Here is a 15,705-nt window from a genome sequence, read left to right as displayed (position 1 = left end):
TGCCATGAAACAGTCCTGGAATAGCAAATTTACTATTGATTTTAGAGTTTCCATCTTGAATTTTTCAACTAGCAGATACCTGTTTAATGGTCTTAAATTGTTTATTGTATGTATGGATCCACCTGGTTTCTTGACCAGGAACAATGTGGAATAGAAACCTTGGCCCCTTTCTTGGATTGGAACCTCCACCAACATGGATTTTTGAAGTAGATTTTTTACTTCGGCTTCTAGAGCTAATTGTGCACTTTGATTTGTCATAATTCCATAATTGTAGTCCTGAATCGTGGGGGAAGGGATAGAAAAGGTACTACCCAATTCTTCTTGGAAATCTCAGGGTTTTGGGGAAGCGAAATATCTCTTTTGGGCACGAAAGGACCAATTTTTAAATTCCTGATGCGTTGGAAATACCTTTTTCATGTCAGAAGCTTTTTCCAGTTTCTTGTCTGGCGTAGTCCAGAACAGATATTCCCCTTAACACTGGATTGCACTCAGACAACTTTTGGATGCCACGTCTCCATTACAGCTTTTTAGCCATATGGCTCTTCTAGCTTCATTGGTTAAGGCTGAAGATCTTGCAGAGAGTCTTAAGGCATCCATGAAAGCATCCGCTAGGAAGGCCGAGGCCTTCTGAGCTGCCATGACATCTGTCAACAAAGCTTATCTAGGGGCACCTTCTTTCAATTTCTCTTCCATCTGGGTTAGCCACATAAGCAGAGATATAGCCACACAGGTAGCTGCAATATTAGGCTTGAACGCTGCCGATGAAGCCGCCCAGAATCTTTTAAAGAGACCGTCAGTCTTCTTGTCCATAAGGTTCTTCAATGCTACAGTGTCATCAAACAGTAATGCAGATTTCTTTGATATTTTAGAATTAGCTACATCAATTTTTGGTGACTTGTCCCAGAATTCGGTCTCTTTTTCATCAAATAGGTATTTCCTCTCGACTGCTCTTGGAATGAACCCCCTTTTGTCAGGCTTCTTCTACTCCGCTTTAATTAAGGAGGAAATGTTTTTATGTAAGGGAAATACATGTCTTTGTTTCTCTCCCAGATCTTGAAACATGACATCCTGGACTGAAAGGTGTTCTTTCTGCTTGTCAATCTCCATCGTGTACCTAATCAGTTTACCAGATGGTCTGCATCTTCTACAGGGAACAAGGGTCTTCCTGCATCCTCTTGTTCTTAATCTTATAAAGAACTGTCGGTAGACACATTAAATTAATTCTCTGAATAAGACCCATACACTTTGGAAGTTCCAGGAGAGGAAATACTTTAATATTTAAGGACCTCTTCTTTTATAAAGGTACACATGGATTCAAACATAGCTGAAGATTCCTGTGTGACTAAATCCTGAACACATGATACACAAGTAGATTTCTCATATGAGGAGGTAGAGAAGTCTCACAAATCCTACAGGCCTTATTTTTTTACTTTCTAGTAACTTTTCTACTAGTAGCTTGCCCTCTCTGAAAATACAAGAACTCAGGAGAGGCCTCATTTAAAAAACATCTGTTATAAGCCAGACCACGAATCACCCTGTATCTCATACCATATGTTCGGTGCCAGATTCTACCGGAAGTGGGGGACTGATGCGGCCTGCCGGCTCTGAGCAGTGCCTCGCTCATAAAAGCATAGAGGCAGAGCACGGTGCCGCCTAGAAGAGGTCCTCCCTAGCTCCCAGATCAGCACACATTGAGTGGCCATCCAGCCCCCTGCTCCGCTACAGCCCCCAACCAGGTAAGACACAACAGAAGGAGGGGGTCAACACAACCTTGACGGGAGACCAGGGAACTCCCGGTCCCCCTCCCTGTGTTACGTATAGACCATTGGAGGCATCTTAAGGGATCCTTACTAAGGACCCGACTGTGTCTCCACATGGGACAGAAAAACCATACTGCAGTGGAGAAGGTGGTACAATTTTATGGGCTGGGTTTCCTGTCCCTGGGAGCGGTCCCCTCTCTCAGGTGGTGCTGTTGTGATGAAGAGGTGCTAGTTATGCAATTTCACACAAAAGTAGTCTTATAACTGCTTATGGGAAATGCCAAAAACATGAGCTGATCAATTGGGGTGTCAAAAGTTGGACCCCAGCATTCTAGTATGGATGACAAACTTTGGATGAATATCTAAGTCCCAGAACATGATTGTCCTGTAATTATTAAACGAATCATAATTGCAGAACTGGTCTAAATATCTTCCTGATCATATCAGCCTAAACATAGAGGTTTGTAAAGTTTGTTTATTTTTTACATTTTGCAGCATTTTAAGTTTCAAGCTGTCAAAGGAGGCAGCTCAATACATTATTTCCTTTTTCCTATGAAGGCGGGCCTAAGAAAATTCTTGTGATGCTTATATTACTAACACAAAAATGGATGTGACATCTTTACAGCTGATGCAAATGTTTTTCTCTAAACACCATGAGAAACAGGGTAAAAAATGTCACAGTTTAGAGAGTAAATACTTATGTTGCGCCCAAGGGAAAGTCAATAATGAAATAGACTAGCCAGTCTGTGGAGATGGCAGGAATACATCATCATTAAATACACATACAGCCTGGAAGAATCTGGAGGCATAAGATGTAATGGTTTCTTTCATCCCCTAGAACAGGTGCGATTAAACAGCAAGAGCCTGATTTATTGTTCATTAGTGGTTTTTACATAGCGTTCTGTAGCATATAAATAATAGAAATAGTCAGGACCAGTCTAAAATTGCCATCAATACTCCAGCTCTGTCACTAGGCTAATTAGAAAAGCTAAGCAGTCATTTTACAGGCCACTACAGGCCTTGATGTAAATTTTACTTCTAAGAATGAGATATCATAAATACCACCCAAATATCCAAACAAGGACCAATTTATCTGTGGTTAAAGCATTTAACATCACACACCAGGTCCATTTTTATTCATGTCTATTGTGCAGTGTGGTGGAATATGTCGCTGGTCTATAAATGAATGATAACAGCTATCTAATCATAATGCAATATTATGCAAATTCATAAAACATCTTAAAGAGGACCTATCACCCACATTTTCGGCACTAGGAGCTGCTTACTAAAGTAAGCAGCTCCTAGTGCTTGAACAAACACCACAGTGTAAGAGTGATAGCGTTACTGGAAACCTACGGTAACGCTATCAAACATTGCGGCAGGGTACAATGTAATCATCGGACCACTCGCAAAGCGGTCTGCCTCTTCCCCGGACCGCCCCGCTCGCTCCATAGGCCGACAGTGACTGCCGCACGCCAGTCACCGCCCCTAGCCACGGCCCAACCCCACCCCCTAGCTTTGCGAGCTGTCCGACAATAACACTGTACAACGCCACAGTGTTTGATAGCTTTACCGGAGGTTTCCGGTAACGCTATCACTCTTACACTGTGGTGTTTGTTCAAGCACTAGAAGCTGCTCACTTTAGTGTCTAAAATTTGGATGACAGGTCCTCTTCAACTACAAGCCTTAGAGTCTAAAGATGTAGCGGACTGAATGTGTTGTCTGTTGCTACGTTCTGTTCACCGTCTTGGTTCTCTGCATTAAGACGTTCTGGAAGATTGACAGTAATCCTATAAATTCTGCCTTGTCTAATATGATAAATATACACTCACCAGCCACTTTATTAGGTACACCTGTCCAACTGCTCGTTAACACTTAATTTCTAATCAGCCAATCACATGGCGGCAACTCAGTGCATTTAGGCATGTAGACATGGTCAAGACCATCTCCTGCAGTTCAAACCGAGCATCAGTATAATAATAATATAATAATAATTCTTTATTTATATAGCACACACAGATTACGCAGCGCTTCACAAGCATGTCAAATTGGTCCCTGTCCCCATGGGGCTCACAATCTAAACAGCCTAACAGTATGTTTTTGGAGTGTGGGAGGAAACCGGTATGGGGAAGAAAGGTGATTTGAGTGCCTTTGAACGTGGCATGGTTGTTGGTGCCAGAAGGGCTGGTCTGAGTATTTCAGAAACTGCTGATCTACTGGGATTTTCACGCACAACCATCTCTAGGATTTACAGAGAATGGTCCGAAAAAGAAAAAACATCCAGTGAGCGGCAGTTCTGTGGGCGGAAATGCCTTGTTGATGCCAGAGGTCAGAGGAGAATGGGCAGACTGGTTCGAGCTGATAGAAAGGCAACAGTGACCCAAATCGCCACCCATTACAACCAAGGTAACGCACAGTACGTCGAACTTTGAGGCAGATGGGCTACAGCAGCAGAAGACCACACCGGGTGCCACTCCTTTCAGCTAAGAACAGGAAACTGAGGCTACAATTTGCACAAGCTCATCGAAATTGGACAGTAGAAGATTGGAAAAACGTTGCCTGGTCTGATGAGTCTCGATTTCTGCTGCGGCATTCGGATGGTAGGGTCAGAATTTGGCGTCAACAACATGAAAGCATAGATCCATCCTGTCTTGTATCAACGGTTCAGGCTGGTGGTGGTGGTGTCATGGTGTGGGGAATATTTTCTTGGCACTCTTTGGGCCCCTTGGTACCAATTGAGCATTGTTGCAACGCCACAGCCTACCTGAGTATTGTTTCTGACCATGTCCATCCCTTTATGACCACAATGTACCCAACATCTGATGGCTACTTTCAGCAGGATAATGTGCCATGTTATAAAGCTGGAATCATCTCAGACTGGTTTCTTGAACATGACAATGAGTTTACTGTACTCAAATGGCCTCCACAGTCACCAGATCTCAATCCAATAGAGCATCTTTGGGATGTGGTGGAACGGGAGATTCGCATCATGGATGTGCAGCCGACAAATCGGCGGCAACTGTGTGATGCCATCATGTCAATATGGACCAAAATCTCTGAGGAATGCTTCCAGCACCTTGTTGAATCTATGCCATGAAGAATTGAGGCAGTTCTGAAGGCAAAAGGGGGTCCAACCCGTTACTAGCATGGTGTATCTAATAAAGTGGCCGGTGAGAGTATATCTGCTTTAGGAGCATAACTAGAATCCATTAGGCCTAGAAAAGTGAGAAATGGAACCTCCCATCCCACAATTTAAAAGACTGAAGACTTTCTATGTACATCTTTCACACAGAATTGTTATTGTACATTTACTTCCTAAATGTACAATTAGGAAACATTCTAAACAGTCTTGATAAAATACTTACAACCATTTTGCGGAAGAATCTGTGCAAACCATTCACATACATGAGGTGCTGCGTTAAAGATTGATTTAAAGGGGTTTTTCCACAGTGGGATCTTGGTAAAGGCACCCCCACGAATCAAGAAAGTGGGGGTCTGATATATCCCCATCGAACTGCTCATGAGATGAACAGGGCAGCACAGACTTGTGGGGCTACGAAGGGTGCGATGGGGGAAAATTTAACCCCCATTCTATTGATCTGTGGGGGTCCTATCACCAAGACCCCACTGATCAGCAAGTAAGGCTGGCTGTGGATAGCCTTTTTAATACTCATTTATAATTACTTTTACTACCATTTTGCAACCCTTTTTCATTTTTGCATTTACAATTTTCACTCCCCACTTTCAAAAATCCATAACTATTTTATTTTCCAGTGTACAGAGCTGTATGAGTGCTTGTTTTCTGCGTAACAAATTGTACTTCCTAGTGTTGGCATTTAATATTCCAGGCCATGTACTGGGAAGCTGGAAAGAAATGCCATAATTATTCAATTTGCCATATTCTGAGGCAAAAACTTTTTACAACATCAGTGTATGGAGCTGTGTAAGGTGTCATTTTTTTCAGGACATGATGTTGTTTACTTTGATACCATTTTGGGGACTGTATGACCTTTTGGTCGCATTTTATTAAAAATATTTTGTGTTTCGCAAAATGGCAAAAAAGTGTCATTTCGCACATTTAGGTGGTATTTTCAGTTACAGGGTTTAGGACTGGATAAAACCCTCTTCATACACCTCTTGCGGCTCGTTCCTGTATATCCTGACCTGGCTCCCTGCCAGAAAACTGTATCAAGTCACAGGAGTGTTGGAGTCCATATGTCTGTCAACATTATCTCATCTTTGGTCAGCCAGCTCTCTCCTTCTCCCATCCTAAATCCTGCAGACGTGAGTGAAAGAGAATTGCTTGGAACACAGAGTCAGATATGGGCTTCATGAGGGAAGGTGGATGAGAGTAAGCAGAGCAGAGAGGAGATCATAATATGTGGGATAAATGTGTGATCCTGATGACAGGTTCCCTTTAACAACACACTGCTCCTGGATGATGTAGATTCTCCTTGCATTCATCCTTTATGTTTCCCTGGCAGCATAGATGGGCAGAGATTGCATGCAACAGTGCCAGCTGTATTAAATAGGGAATAGATAGTGGTTCACTAAAGCATTGAATTATGTGGCAGAATCTTACTCCAGTTAAATTGTTTTAGGGGTGGCATGGGAGTCTGCAGTGGATATGCAACTTTTTAGTTAAAAATCCGCACAGAGGTTGTAAATTTGGTGCAATTACTTCCTCAGTTTTTCCTACATTACTGGGGTGGGACTGGAATGTATTTTTGCCTAAATTTGTGTGTTTTTATAAGTTGCACTTTTATAATCTGTTTCGCACATCTGGATTTCCTTGATAAATCTAGAGAAAGTTGTTTGAAGTAAGAAGTGAATCGGGTGGTTTGGGAAATGTTGCAGAAAAAATGCAAATTTGGCACAGATGGGACAATTGTGAGACATTTTGAAGACAACTGATGTAACTATGAGTCTGGTGTAGGAATATGCTAGACGTGATAAAGCTTGTATCATTATACATCCAGTAAGTGCACTATCACACGCATAGTTTGAACATTTACCCTGAAATGCAGGTTTATTCATGCTAGCCATACGAGGGCAATAGTGTTGTCCAGGGAAGCCCTGAATGTGGACCTCCAAAGGTACTGGTCGTACAGATGGACGAAAGTTAAAGAGTCCCATCTGAGAAAAAAAAAAGATATTTATCTTTATTAAGACATTGCATTATTTCATAAATTAAAGCGGCTGTCTGACTATTAGAAAAATTTAGCAGGTCGGATGAGGACGGCTTAAAAAACAATAAATAAACCTTTGCTCACCACCTACGTCCCCATGTCCCAGCACCATATCAGGCGCTGGGATAGGAGACCGACGGCTCCAGAGGTGTGAGTAAAGGGTTTTTTGTTTCCTAAAAGCCCTCCTCAGCCCATCTGCTAATTTTTTTTAAAGGAACAACCCCTTTAAGCAAGTCTAAATACAAATAAACTTATGGATATGTTCTAAAAAACAAACTAAAGATGTGCTGTTCAGGTAGTATATAACAAACAAATATTTTATGTACAGACCATCATACAAAATGGTGTCTTCGTAATTGACAATTGGGGTTCCCATCTTGTATATTTATGCCACATCCACACACTATGCCATAAATATTTCATAGATGTAGGTCACACCTATGGAGCCAGTTTCTATTATAAGAACAGTTACCTGCTCTTAAAAGACATGATAAAAATGTACATAAACAGGGTGACAAAGCCAAGTAGGATCAGTAGGATGTGATGATACTACAAACCAAAAACAGTTAATTAATAAGGTCTTCTGTTCTTTTTTGGTATATTTCTATTTCTACAATTACTTTGTGACCCATTTCACATTTAAAGATAGATATAATTGATAAATCATTCTTTAGCTTTTAAAAAACAAATGTTTTCTACCTGGCCGATGCCCAACCAATCAGCAAGATCTCTTGCATTTGCTAAAGCAGTTGATAAACCAACAACTCTCACAGTCTTCTCTGTATGTGAGGAAATGAAGTTTGTCCGAGACACAATGACTTCCAGTACTGGACCTCTCTCATCCCCTATAAACAATAAAACATAGCAATATTAGAGTGATATAGATACAATGTAAATATCATAATATGTAATGCTACTCACCAAGCAAATGGATTTCATCAATGATTAAAATGGAGACTTTTTGCACGTAACTTCTGTTTTGCCAACTCCTGCTGACACCATCCCACTTTTCTGGGGTAGTGACAATTAGATCTGCTTCAGCTATGGCCCTCATGTCAGGAGTGACATCTCCGGTCAACTCTACAACTCTGTAAAAATAGACTTACTTTGTTAATCCCCAATTACACATGTCCAAAAGCACAAGAAAAGTTTCCTATGTCACTATTGAGAGGAAGCCTTAATATTCTTATGTCAGTCCTCATACCTCCTAATTAGGTTACAATTTGTGTGTGTTCTATACTTCAAAACTGCACCACTAAGAGAAAAAAGTTGTGGAATTATGAAAATCAATAGACACGTTATGTTAATTCTGAACATATGGGAACCTGTAGCTAAACAACTAGCATGTAGACCATTATGCAAGCGTTTGACACTGCGGACCACCAGCGTCTCCTCAGGATGCTTCACTACATTGGCCTTAAAGTGTAACCGTCAATCTGAGCAAAAAAAAAAAAAAACATAATTCTGCTCCAGGAGTCCCTGGGAATCATTCCTCAAAGTGTTTTGCCTCTCAGTCCTCATAAAGTACTTTTTTTTAGCCCAAAGCAACCACGGTTTCCAGCTCTCAAATAAACTACTATAATCAAGAAGGAGGGGCGGGACTTCCTCCTGTCACCTCATCACAAGCGCCTGCTGCTGACCAATGACACCATATCTATCTTATATCTAATATCTATCTACCTATCTCTCTCATATCTATCTATTTATCTAAGTACCTATCTATCTAAGTACCTATCTATCTAAGTACCTATCTATCTAAGTACCTTATATAAGTTAGCACAGCACATGAAGGGACAGCATGAAGACTTGCAGAGTCTATCCTGCCATTTCCTGCTGTGGAGTGTGAGGGAATGGGGGAAGGGAGATTGTGATTGATCTGCAGCTTGTGTCTGTGGGGGTTATTTGTTTATATACAATTATAGGGAAAGCTCAGGTAGAGATAAGTGGAGTTGTTTTGTTACTACATTAGTTATGGTCTCAGTCAGCACATGACTGAGTGCTGGTGTACTGGAGCCATGAGGTAAACAGCTGAGTGCAGAGAGAGGAGAGAAAGGAGAAAGAGGGGGTGTGTCTCCCTCCGTAGTCAGCTCCTCAGTGAAGACAGAATGTGCCTAGCAACAGTTATCAGAGAGATTACTGACAATAGGGGAAGTCTGCAGAATACAAGAGGAAGGAGCAACATTCAGTCATTAATCCAATTGCAAAAGGGCTTAAAATTACCTGCCCTACAACATATCAAAAGTTTTTTGAAATGACGGTAACTCTTTCCACAAAGACAAGTTTCTAATATGTACTCAGCACACCAAAATAACACATTCTCTAAATCACTGTTATAAACAAAAATTTTTATTAACAAAAATTTCACAGATATAAGTTCAACCTGTCTATCAGTCCTGCTATACACAATTTCAGTTGCCCCTAGATCGGACCCTGTAACTTCAGACTTCGGGTCGACACCATTTTGGATTTTTGTGTGAGATCGTCTAGATTAGATTTCTGAGTCTTGTGCCTGTAGTCACACCCCCTGCACAGAGCTGAGATCATTATTGATCACAGTACTGTAAGGGGTCAGTTGACAAAATATCCTATTTCTCCAATCCTTGTAGCTGCAGTAAGAAGAGGTTTGTGTTTTACAGTGCAGAATCTGTCAGAAATCTTGGGTTGCACATGATGACAAAACCAGCTGCCTATTAGATATATTGTTAGAAATTTTAAACAAATTAAAGCACACTCTTTATTTACTTTTGGTAAATGTAAACTGAATAACCGGATGCTTACTTTTTGCCCAGTTTTTCTTCAATTCTTAGTTTCCAATCCTCCATTCTTTCTCGGACTAATGCCTTTAACGGAGCAATATACACTGCCTAGAAATGCAACATATTTGAAGAGCTTAGTCTGCTTTCTATATTTGTACACATAAATATTATGTTTACTATGTAAGCTGCTTTATATTTTGAATGGTTTGCATGACCTGTAAATAAACATATACATTGTTATATACCAAACTACTATGATATTTATACTTAACACCAGGATATAACCTTGACGCTTGCTCAATTCACAAATACAAAAAAAAAACATCTATATATGAACACATTCAAGCATATTACTCACCTTAGATGTTGGATACTCGTTGAAGACTCGGAAGATGGCCAACTCTGCAGCTACTGTTTTTCCAGAGCCTGTTGGAGCCCCAAGGAGAACGTTTGTGTCAGTATGGTAAAGAGTATGAAAAATCTGAGTCTGAACTGGGTTGAAATGGGTAAACTTGTAAAGTGCTTCATATTCTCTATGCCCCAAGGCAGTGATTGGCAAAGGCTGCAAATCCAGCAATTCTGAAACAGAATAATCAATAATGAGTTACTCAATTTCCTTATTATAAAAAATAGTAAAAGGCGTATAAACTGCCGGTAGCTAATTTTCAGTTCAAATATTTATGTATAGATAAAACTTCACAACCTAAACTGTTAACACCCACGGAAACCAGTTGTTTAGTTGAAAAACTGTTCTTTAATCCTTTACAGCATTTTTTTAAGAAATGTGTTTTAATTTACACATATAGTACGGTAATTAGAATCTCCTTAATACTGCCTTAATAATAATAATAATAATCCCTGAATGTTCATCAAGTGATTCAGCAGTCCTGCTACTTAATGTTGTGCTGTGTGCAGACTCTATGTGATTCTTTGTTTATATGTGTGAGCACTGATGATACGAGGAGCTTTAGCAGCAGCATGACTCCCTCCCCTCTTCCTGTAACTGTTAGTGAGGATGGACAGTGAGAGAGACACAGTGGATGACATGATGAGGATGGCACAGAGCAGTTAGAGAGAGAAAAGTTGTGGCCAACCCTTCTAAAAGAAAGAGTTCTGGCTTTCTTCATTTTCTCCTTGGATCTGTCCTGCATGCCAGACGCCGTTGCAGCACAGGATTGAAAAACCCTGATATACAGACCAGCCTAGGGAACGTGAGTGCACCTCACTTTTTTTCTTTTTCTTCTAAAAGAAACTTTCTATTCAAATAAACCCTCCCGAAATAAATACTTTTTTAATCCCTTAAGGACGCAGCCTTCTTTATTTTTCCGTTTACAGAGCTATATAAGAACTTATTTCTGCGTAACAAATTACACTTCGCAGTGATGGCATTTATTACTCCATGCCTTGTACATGGAAGCTGGAAAAAAATTACAGTGAAATGGGTGAAAAAACGCATTTGCACCATTTTCTTGTGGCCTCGGTTTTTACAACTTTCACAGTGCGCTCCAAATAACAACTCTACTTTATTCTTTGGTTCAGTACAATAACAGGGATGATTTATTCATACAGGTTTTACTATGTTTTAATACAGTTTAATAAATTAAACCCTAAAATGCTAAAAACTTTTTCAGTCATCTGTGTAGGGGGTTGTGTAAGGTGTTATTTTTTGTGAGATGAGCTGAGGTTTTCATTGCTTCCATTTTGATGACTGTACAACCCTTTTGATCACATTTTGCTAAATTTCTCATTTACAGTATGGCAGTATATGGCGAGTTTGGGCTTTATGGAAGAGTCTGCCTATGGAGGCCCACATAAAGTTTGCAAAAAAAACCCATGAAGGACTTCCAGACTATGAGAAAGTAGAATCGCTGGTATGATGAGATGAAGAATGAACTTTTTGGTGTTAATTCTCACAGCTATGTGTGAAGAAAACCAGGTGCTGAACATTACCTGCCAAATACAATCCCAACAGTGAAACATGGTGGTGGAAACATTGCTGTGGGGGTGTTTTTCAGCTGCATGGACAAAACAACTGGTTGCAATTAAAGATGGACATGAATGCAGCCAAGTACAGAGATATCCTGGATGAAAACCTCTTACAGAGTGCTATTGACTGCAGACTAGGCTGAAGGTTCACCTTCCAACAAGACAATGATCCTAAGCACACAGCTAAAATAAAAAGCAGCGGCTTCAGAACAACTCTGTGACTGGCCCAGCCAGACCCCTGACCTAGACCCAAAGCCTAAACCCAACCCCTAAACCCAATTGAGCATCTGTGGAGAGACTTGAACGTGGCTGTGTGTCAACCTTCACCATCCAACATGAGGCAACTGGAGAGGATCTGCAAGGAAGATTGGCAGATGATCCCCAAATCCATGTGTGAAAAGCCTGTTGCATCATTTGCAAGAAGACTCATGGCTGAACTAGCTCGAATCCATATTTCTGTTTTTTTTCTGTAAATTTTGGGTGGACATTTATGAGCAAAAACAAACACAATTTAAATCTTACAAACTTTTGAGACAATCATTACAATCAAACATTTCTATAACTTGCAAACAGACTTCTGCACCTCTCAGCAGGTATTTTAGCCTATTGTCTGGGGTTTGAAGGGGACCTTTTCCAGACGCCATGTTTCAGCTCCTTCCAAAGATGCTCAATAGGATTGAGGTCATGTCTCGTAAAATGCCACTTCACAATAGTCCAATGTTTTCTTCTTAGACATTTTGGCCTGTGACCAAGCTTTCAGACACTGGCCAGCGCCTGTGACCAAGCTCTCTAGAATCTCATGAACGTCTTGAGATTTCATTGTACCCTGCACAGATTCAAGACACCCTGTGCCAGATGCAGAAAAGAACAAAGCAACCCCAGGAAACAACAGAGCCTCCTCCATATATCACAGTAGGGATCATCTCTTTTATTTGTCATCAATTTTCCTCCTGTGGCCACGTCCAGGGAGGTTGGCCATACTCCCATAGATCTTGTGCAACTGTAGTCACAGGAACATGAAGCTGCTTGGAAATGATCTTATAATCTTTACCTTTAGAATGCTTGTCTATATGTTTTTCTGGGCTCCTGAGACAACTCTTTCTTTTGCTTTCTCTGGCCCATGTTGAGTGTAGTACACACCATGTCACCAGCACAGTGAGTAGCTGTAGCCCTATATAAAGACCACTGACTGATTACAAGATTGTAGACTCCTGTGATGCTAATTACTGGACACGCCGCAATTTAACATGTCCATTTGCTCACGTTTTGTCAGGGGTACTGTAATTTCTGTCCAGGCCTGATTCAAGAGTTTTATTTTTCAAACATTCTGATAAAGCTTGGTGGAAAAGCAATGTCTGACTTTCATCTGTTCATTTTCATGGACATTTTATTTATTTTAACTTTTGTCAGATTCAAGTTAAAGGCAGTCCCCAGGTTACATACAAGATAGGGTCTGTAGGTTTGTTCTTAAGTTGAATTTGTATGTAAGTCGGAACTGTATATTTTATCATTGTAATCCCAGCCAGAACTTTTTTGGTCTCTGTGACAATTGGATTTTAAAAATGTTGGGTTGTCATAAGAATCAGGATTAACAATAAAGCTTCATTACAGACACCTGTGATAACTGTTACAGCTGATCATTGTAGCCTAGGACTAAAGTACACTAAATTACCAATATCCAGTGGTCCGTTTGTAACTATGGGTCGTATGTAAGTCGAGTGTTCTTAAGTAGGGGACCGCCTGTACTTCTGTGACCATTGTGGGTTTTCTTTCATTAAATAAATAGTAGCAAAGATCTGCCTTCAAAAAATGAATGGCAATATCTAACTGTAAGGCTGCATTAACACTGCCGTTGCCCGCCGTACCGTAGTGGGCAACGGCAGCGCACGGGGAGAGGAGGAGGAGGTGAGCGCAGCTCACCCCCGCCCCTCTCCATAGGAAGATATGGCGCACGGCGCCGTACTACGGAGAAAGATAGGACATGTCCTATCTTTTTCCGGGGTACGGAGCGGTAGGGTGCCGCACGTGTACTGCACCGGACCACTCCCGTTGGGCGCCGTGCACCCATTGCTGTCTATGGGGGACGTATATCGGGCGTATATACGTTGGCCGTATATACGCCCCCCCATACGGCAGTGTGAAAGTAGCCTAAGAGAGACAGTTTTATAGCACTAGGTAGTGGTAGTTTTCAAAGTGGATTAAGACATGGGGGGAGATTTATCATTAGGCAGGATTTTGCACAGTTGTCTATGTGTTAGACTGGCAGGTTTCCAACAGTCAGATTTATAGTCCGATGTATGTGCAGTGTTAAATGCCTTCTGAAGTGATCAGTTGTGTGTGCTCTATACGAATAGACTGCACCAGCCACACACATGTGTAACATGTAATCAATTTCTGCTTTTTTGCAATGTTTTTGCACAGGAAATTCTCAGATACCTCAAACATAAAATTGAGTAAAAACTTTAAAATTGAGCAAAACTTCCCCCTGTAGTAGCAATGGACCCACTTACACCACCTCCTATGTGGTGGTGTTTTGCGATTAAATTTGCATTCTTTTGAAAATTCTCAGTTGATAAATGTGGCGTTGCCCATTCTGTGGTGTATTTTTTCTGGCATTGCGTGACTTTAGAGTCACTTTTTTTTCTCGCAAAAAAAACCCTGCAAACACTATGTTTGCGCAAAAGATTGCAACAATTATACGCCAAGAAGCTAGTAATGATAAATCTCCCCCATGGAATCTATGGCAACAAGCAGATTAGGATTGGTAAGGGGGCCTTGGGAATAGTGGTGTTTTTCTTTTTAAAATATTGTGTGTTGTAAAAAATGGTATGAGAAGTCTCTGTCTTACACTATGGTAATTTGTATTTTCTCTTATTATTTATATTATATGTTATATATTTTCTATATGCTAGGATGGTATTTTTATATTACAATAAAGAGACTTGTATTAAAAAATAAATAAAGGGTAGCAACAATTTTGTCCATGTGTGCACGATTTGTGAACCAAATAGTATCCACAGTGTAGAGCAAGTCTCAGGAAAGCATGTGTAGTCCACAATGAAACTACTGTTAAGAATCAGAATATCCAAAGCATGGATATAGTAATAAACCAACTCCTGTAATAAAGTCCTACCTGTGTGTGGAGGATGCCTCTCTGGCAAAATGAGATGTTGGAAATTTATAATGCACACAGCTTCAGCTCCTAGCCATCGATCAGAAACAGCTCTGATATAGTACTGAGAGGGCAATGGTTCAAAGATGGGGATTGTAAATACTAGAAATTGTTGTTCTTTTGTGACAACCTGTTGGAAAAAAAACTCATTTTTAGAAAGAACATGAACTGCTAAAACAATTTAAGTTGTAGTCACCTGTAAGTTTTCCTTTACAGCTGCCTCTTAGCCATAGACATTAATAGCTTGGAGCTACCTCACTGAGGTCTATGGCATTACCTGAATAAATAGGAGGTGTAAATAAGCCTTTAAATCATCTATTATCAGCAGTATATGAAATAATGTTTTCTATACAGGTGTTATCTTCTATAATCCTATCTGTTCTGTATAAATCAGGTAACATTGCCCCGACTAAAGTGAAATCACCACGTCAGTTCAGTTATTCTAGGTTTGGTCCGGTAAAATGGGGACAAATAGGGATAGTTAAATATAAAAAATGCAGTGCAGAAAGGAGAAGGCAGAAGCAGTAATCAACTGCTTCTGCCTTCTCCCTAGGGTCTCTAGCTATGTATGACAACTGGAGACCCAGTCCTGTTCCGTCGATAGGCGCCTTCTGAGGTCTTTTTTCAGTGGGACGGTCGGGATCAAGTTAAACTGTAACAGAATCTACCTCTGATAAAACACCACAGAATGTATCTTTTTACTAGCCTGTAAAAACCTGTGAAGAGAGGACACGACATTTAACCGGTTAAGGACCGGGCCCTTTCCTGTTTTTTCATGTCCATTTTTTACTCCCCACCTTCAAAAATCTATAACTTTTTTATTTTTACACGTAAAGAGCTGT

At 40.5% G+C, this 15,705-nt stretch overlaps 1 protein-coding gene across 2 annotated transcripts in view; it reads right to left on the bottom strand.

Annotated features, from left to right (window-relative positions):
• Positions 1-15,705, bottom strand: part of ASCC3 (activating signal cointegrator 1 complex subunit 3) — a 498,380-nt gene that overhangs the window by 111,255 nt on the left and 371,420 nt on the right. For both annotated transcript variants that reach the window (XM_072141894.1, XM_072141895.1), the window contains exons 24-29: positions 14,825-14,993; positions 10,064-10,284; positions 9,728-9,813; positions 7,871-8,037; positions 7,649-7,794; positions 6,776-6,896 (exon numbers count right to left, since the gene is read on the bottom strand). In XM_072141894.1, the coding sequence (XP_071997995.1) occupies positions 6,776-6,896; positions 7,649-7,794; positions 7,871-8,037; positions 9,728-9,813; positions 10,064-10,284; positions 14,825-14,993 (910 nt within the window). The remainder of the gene's footprint in view (positions 1-6,775; positions 6,897-7,648; positions 7,795-7,870; positions 8,038-9,727; positions 9,814-10,063; positions 10,285-14,824; positions 14,994-15,705) is intronic.

The sequence above is a fragment of the Engystomops pustulosus genome, chromosome 3 (assembly GCF_040894005.1).
Source record: "Engystomops pustulosus chromosome 3, aEngPut4.maternal, whole genome shotgun sequence".
NCBI lineage: Eukaryota > Metazoa > Chordata > Amphibia > Anura > Leptodactylidae > Engystomops > Engystomops pustulosus.
This window is presented reverse-complemented; position numbering and strand designations above follow the sequence as displayed.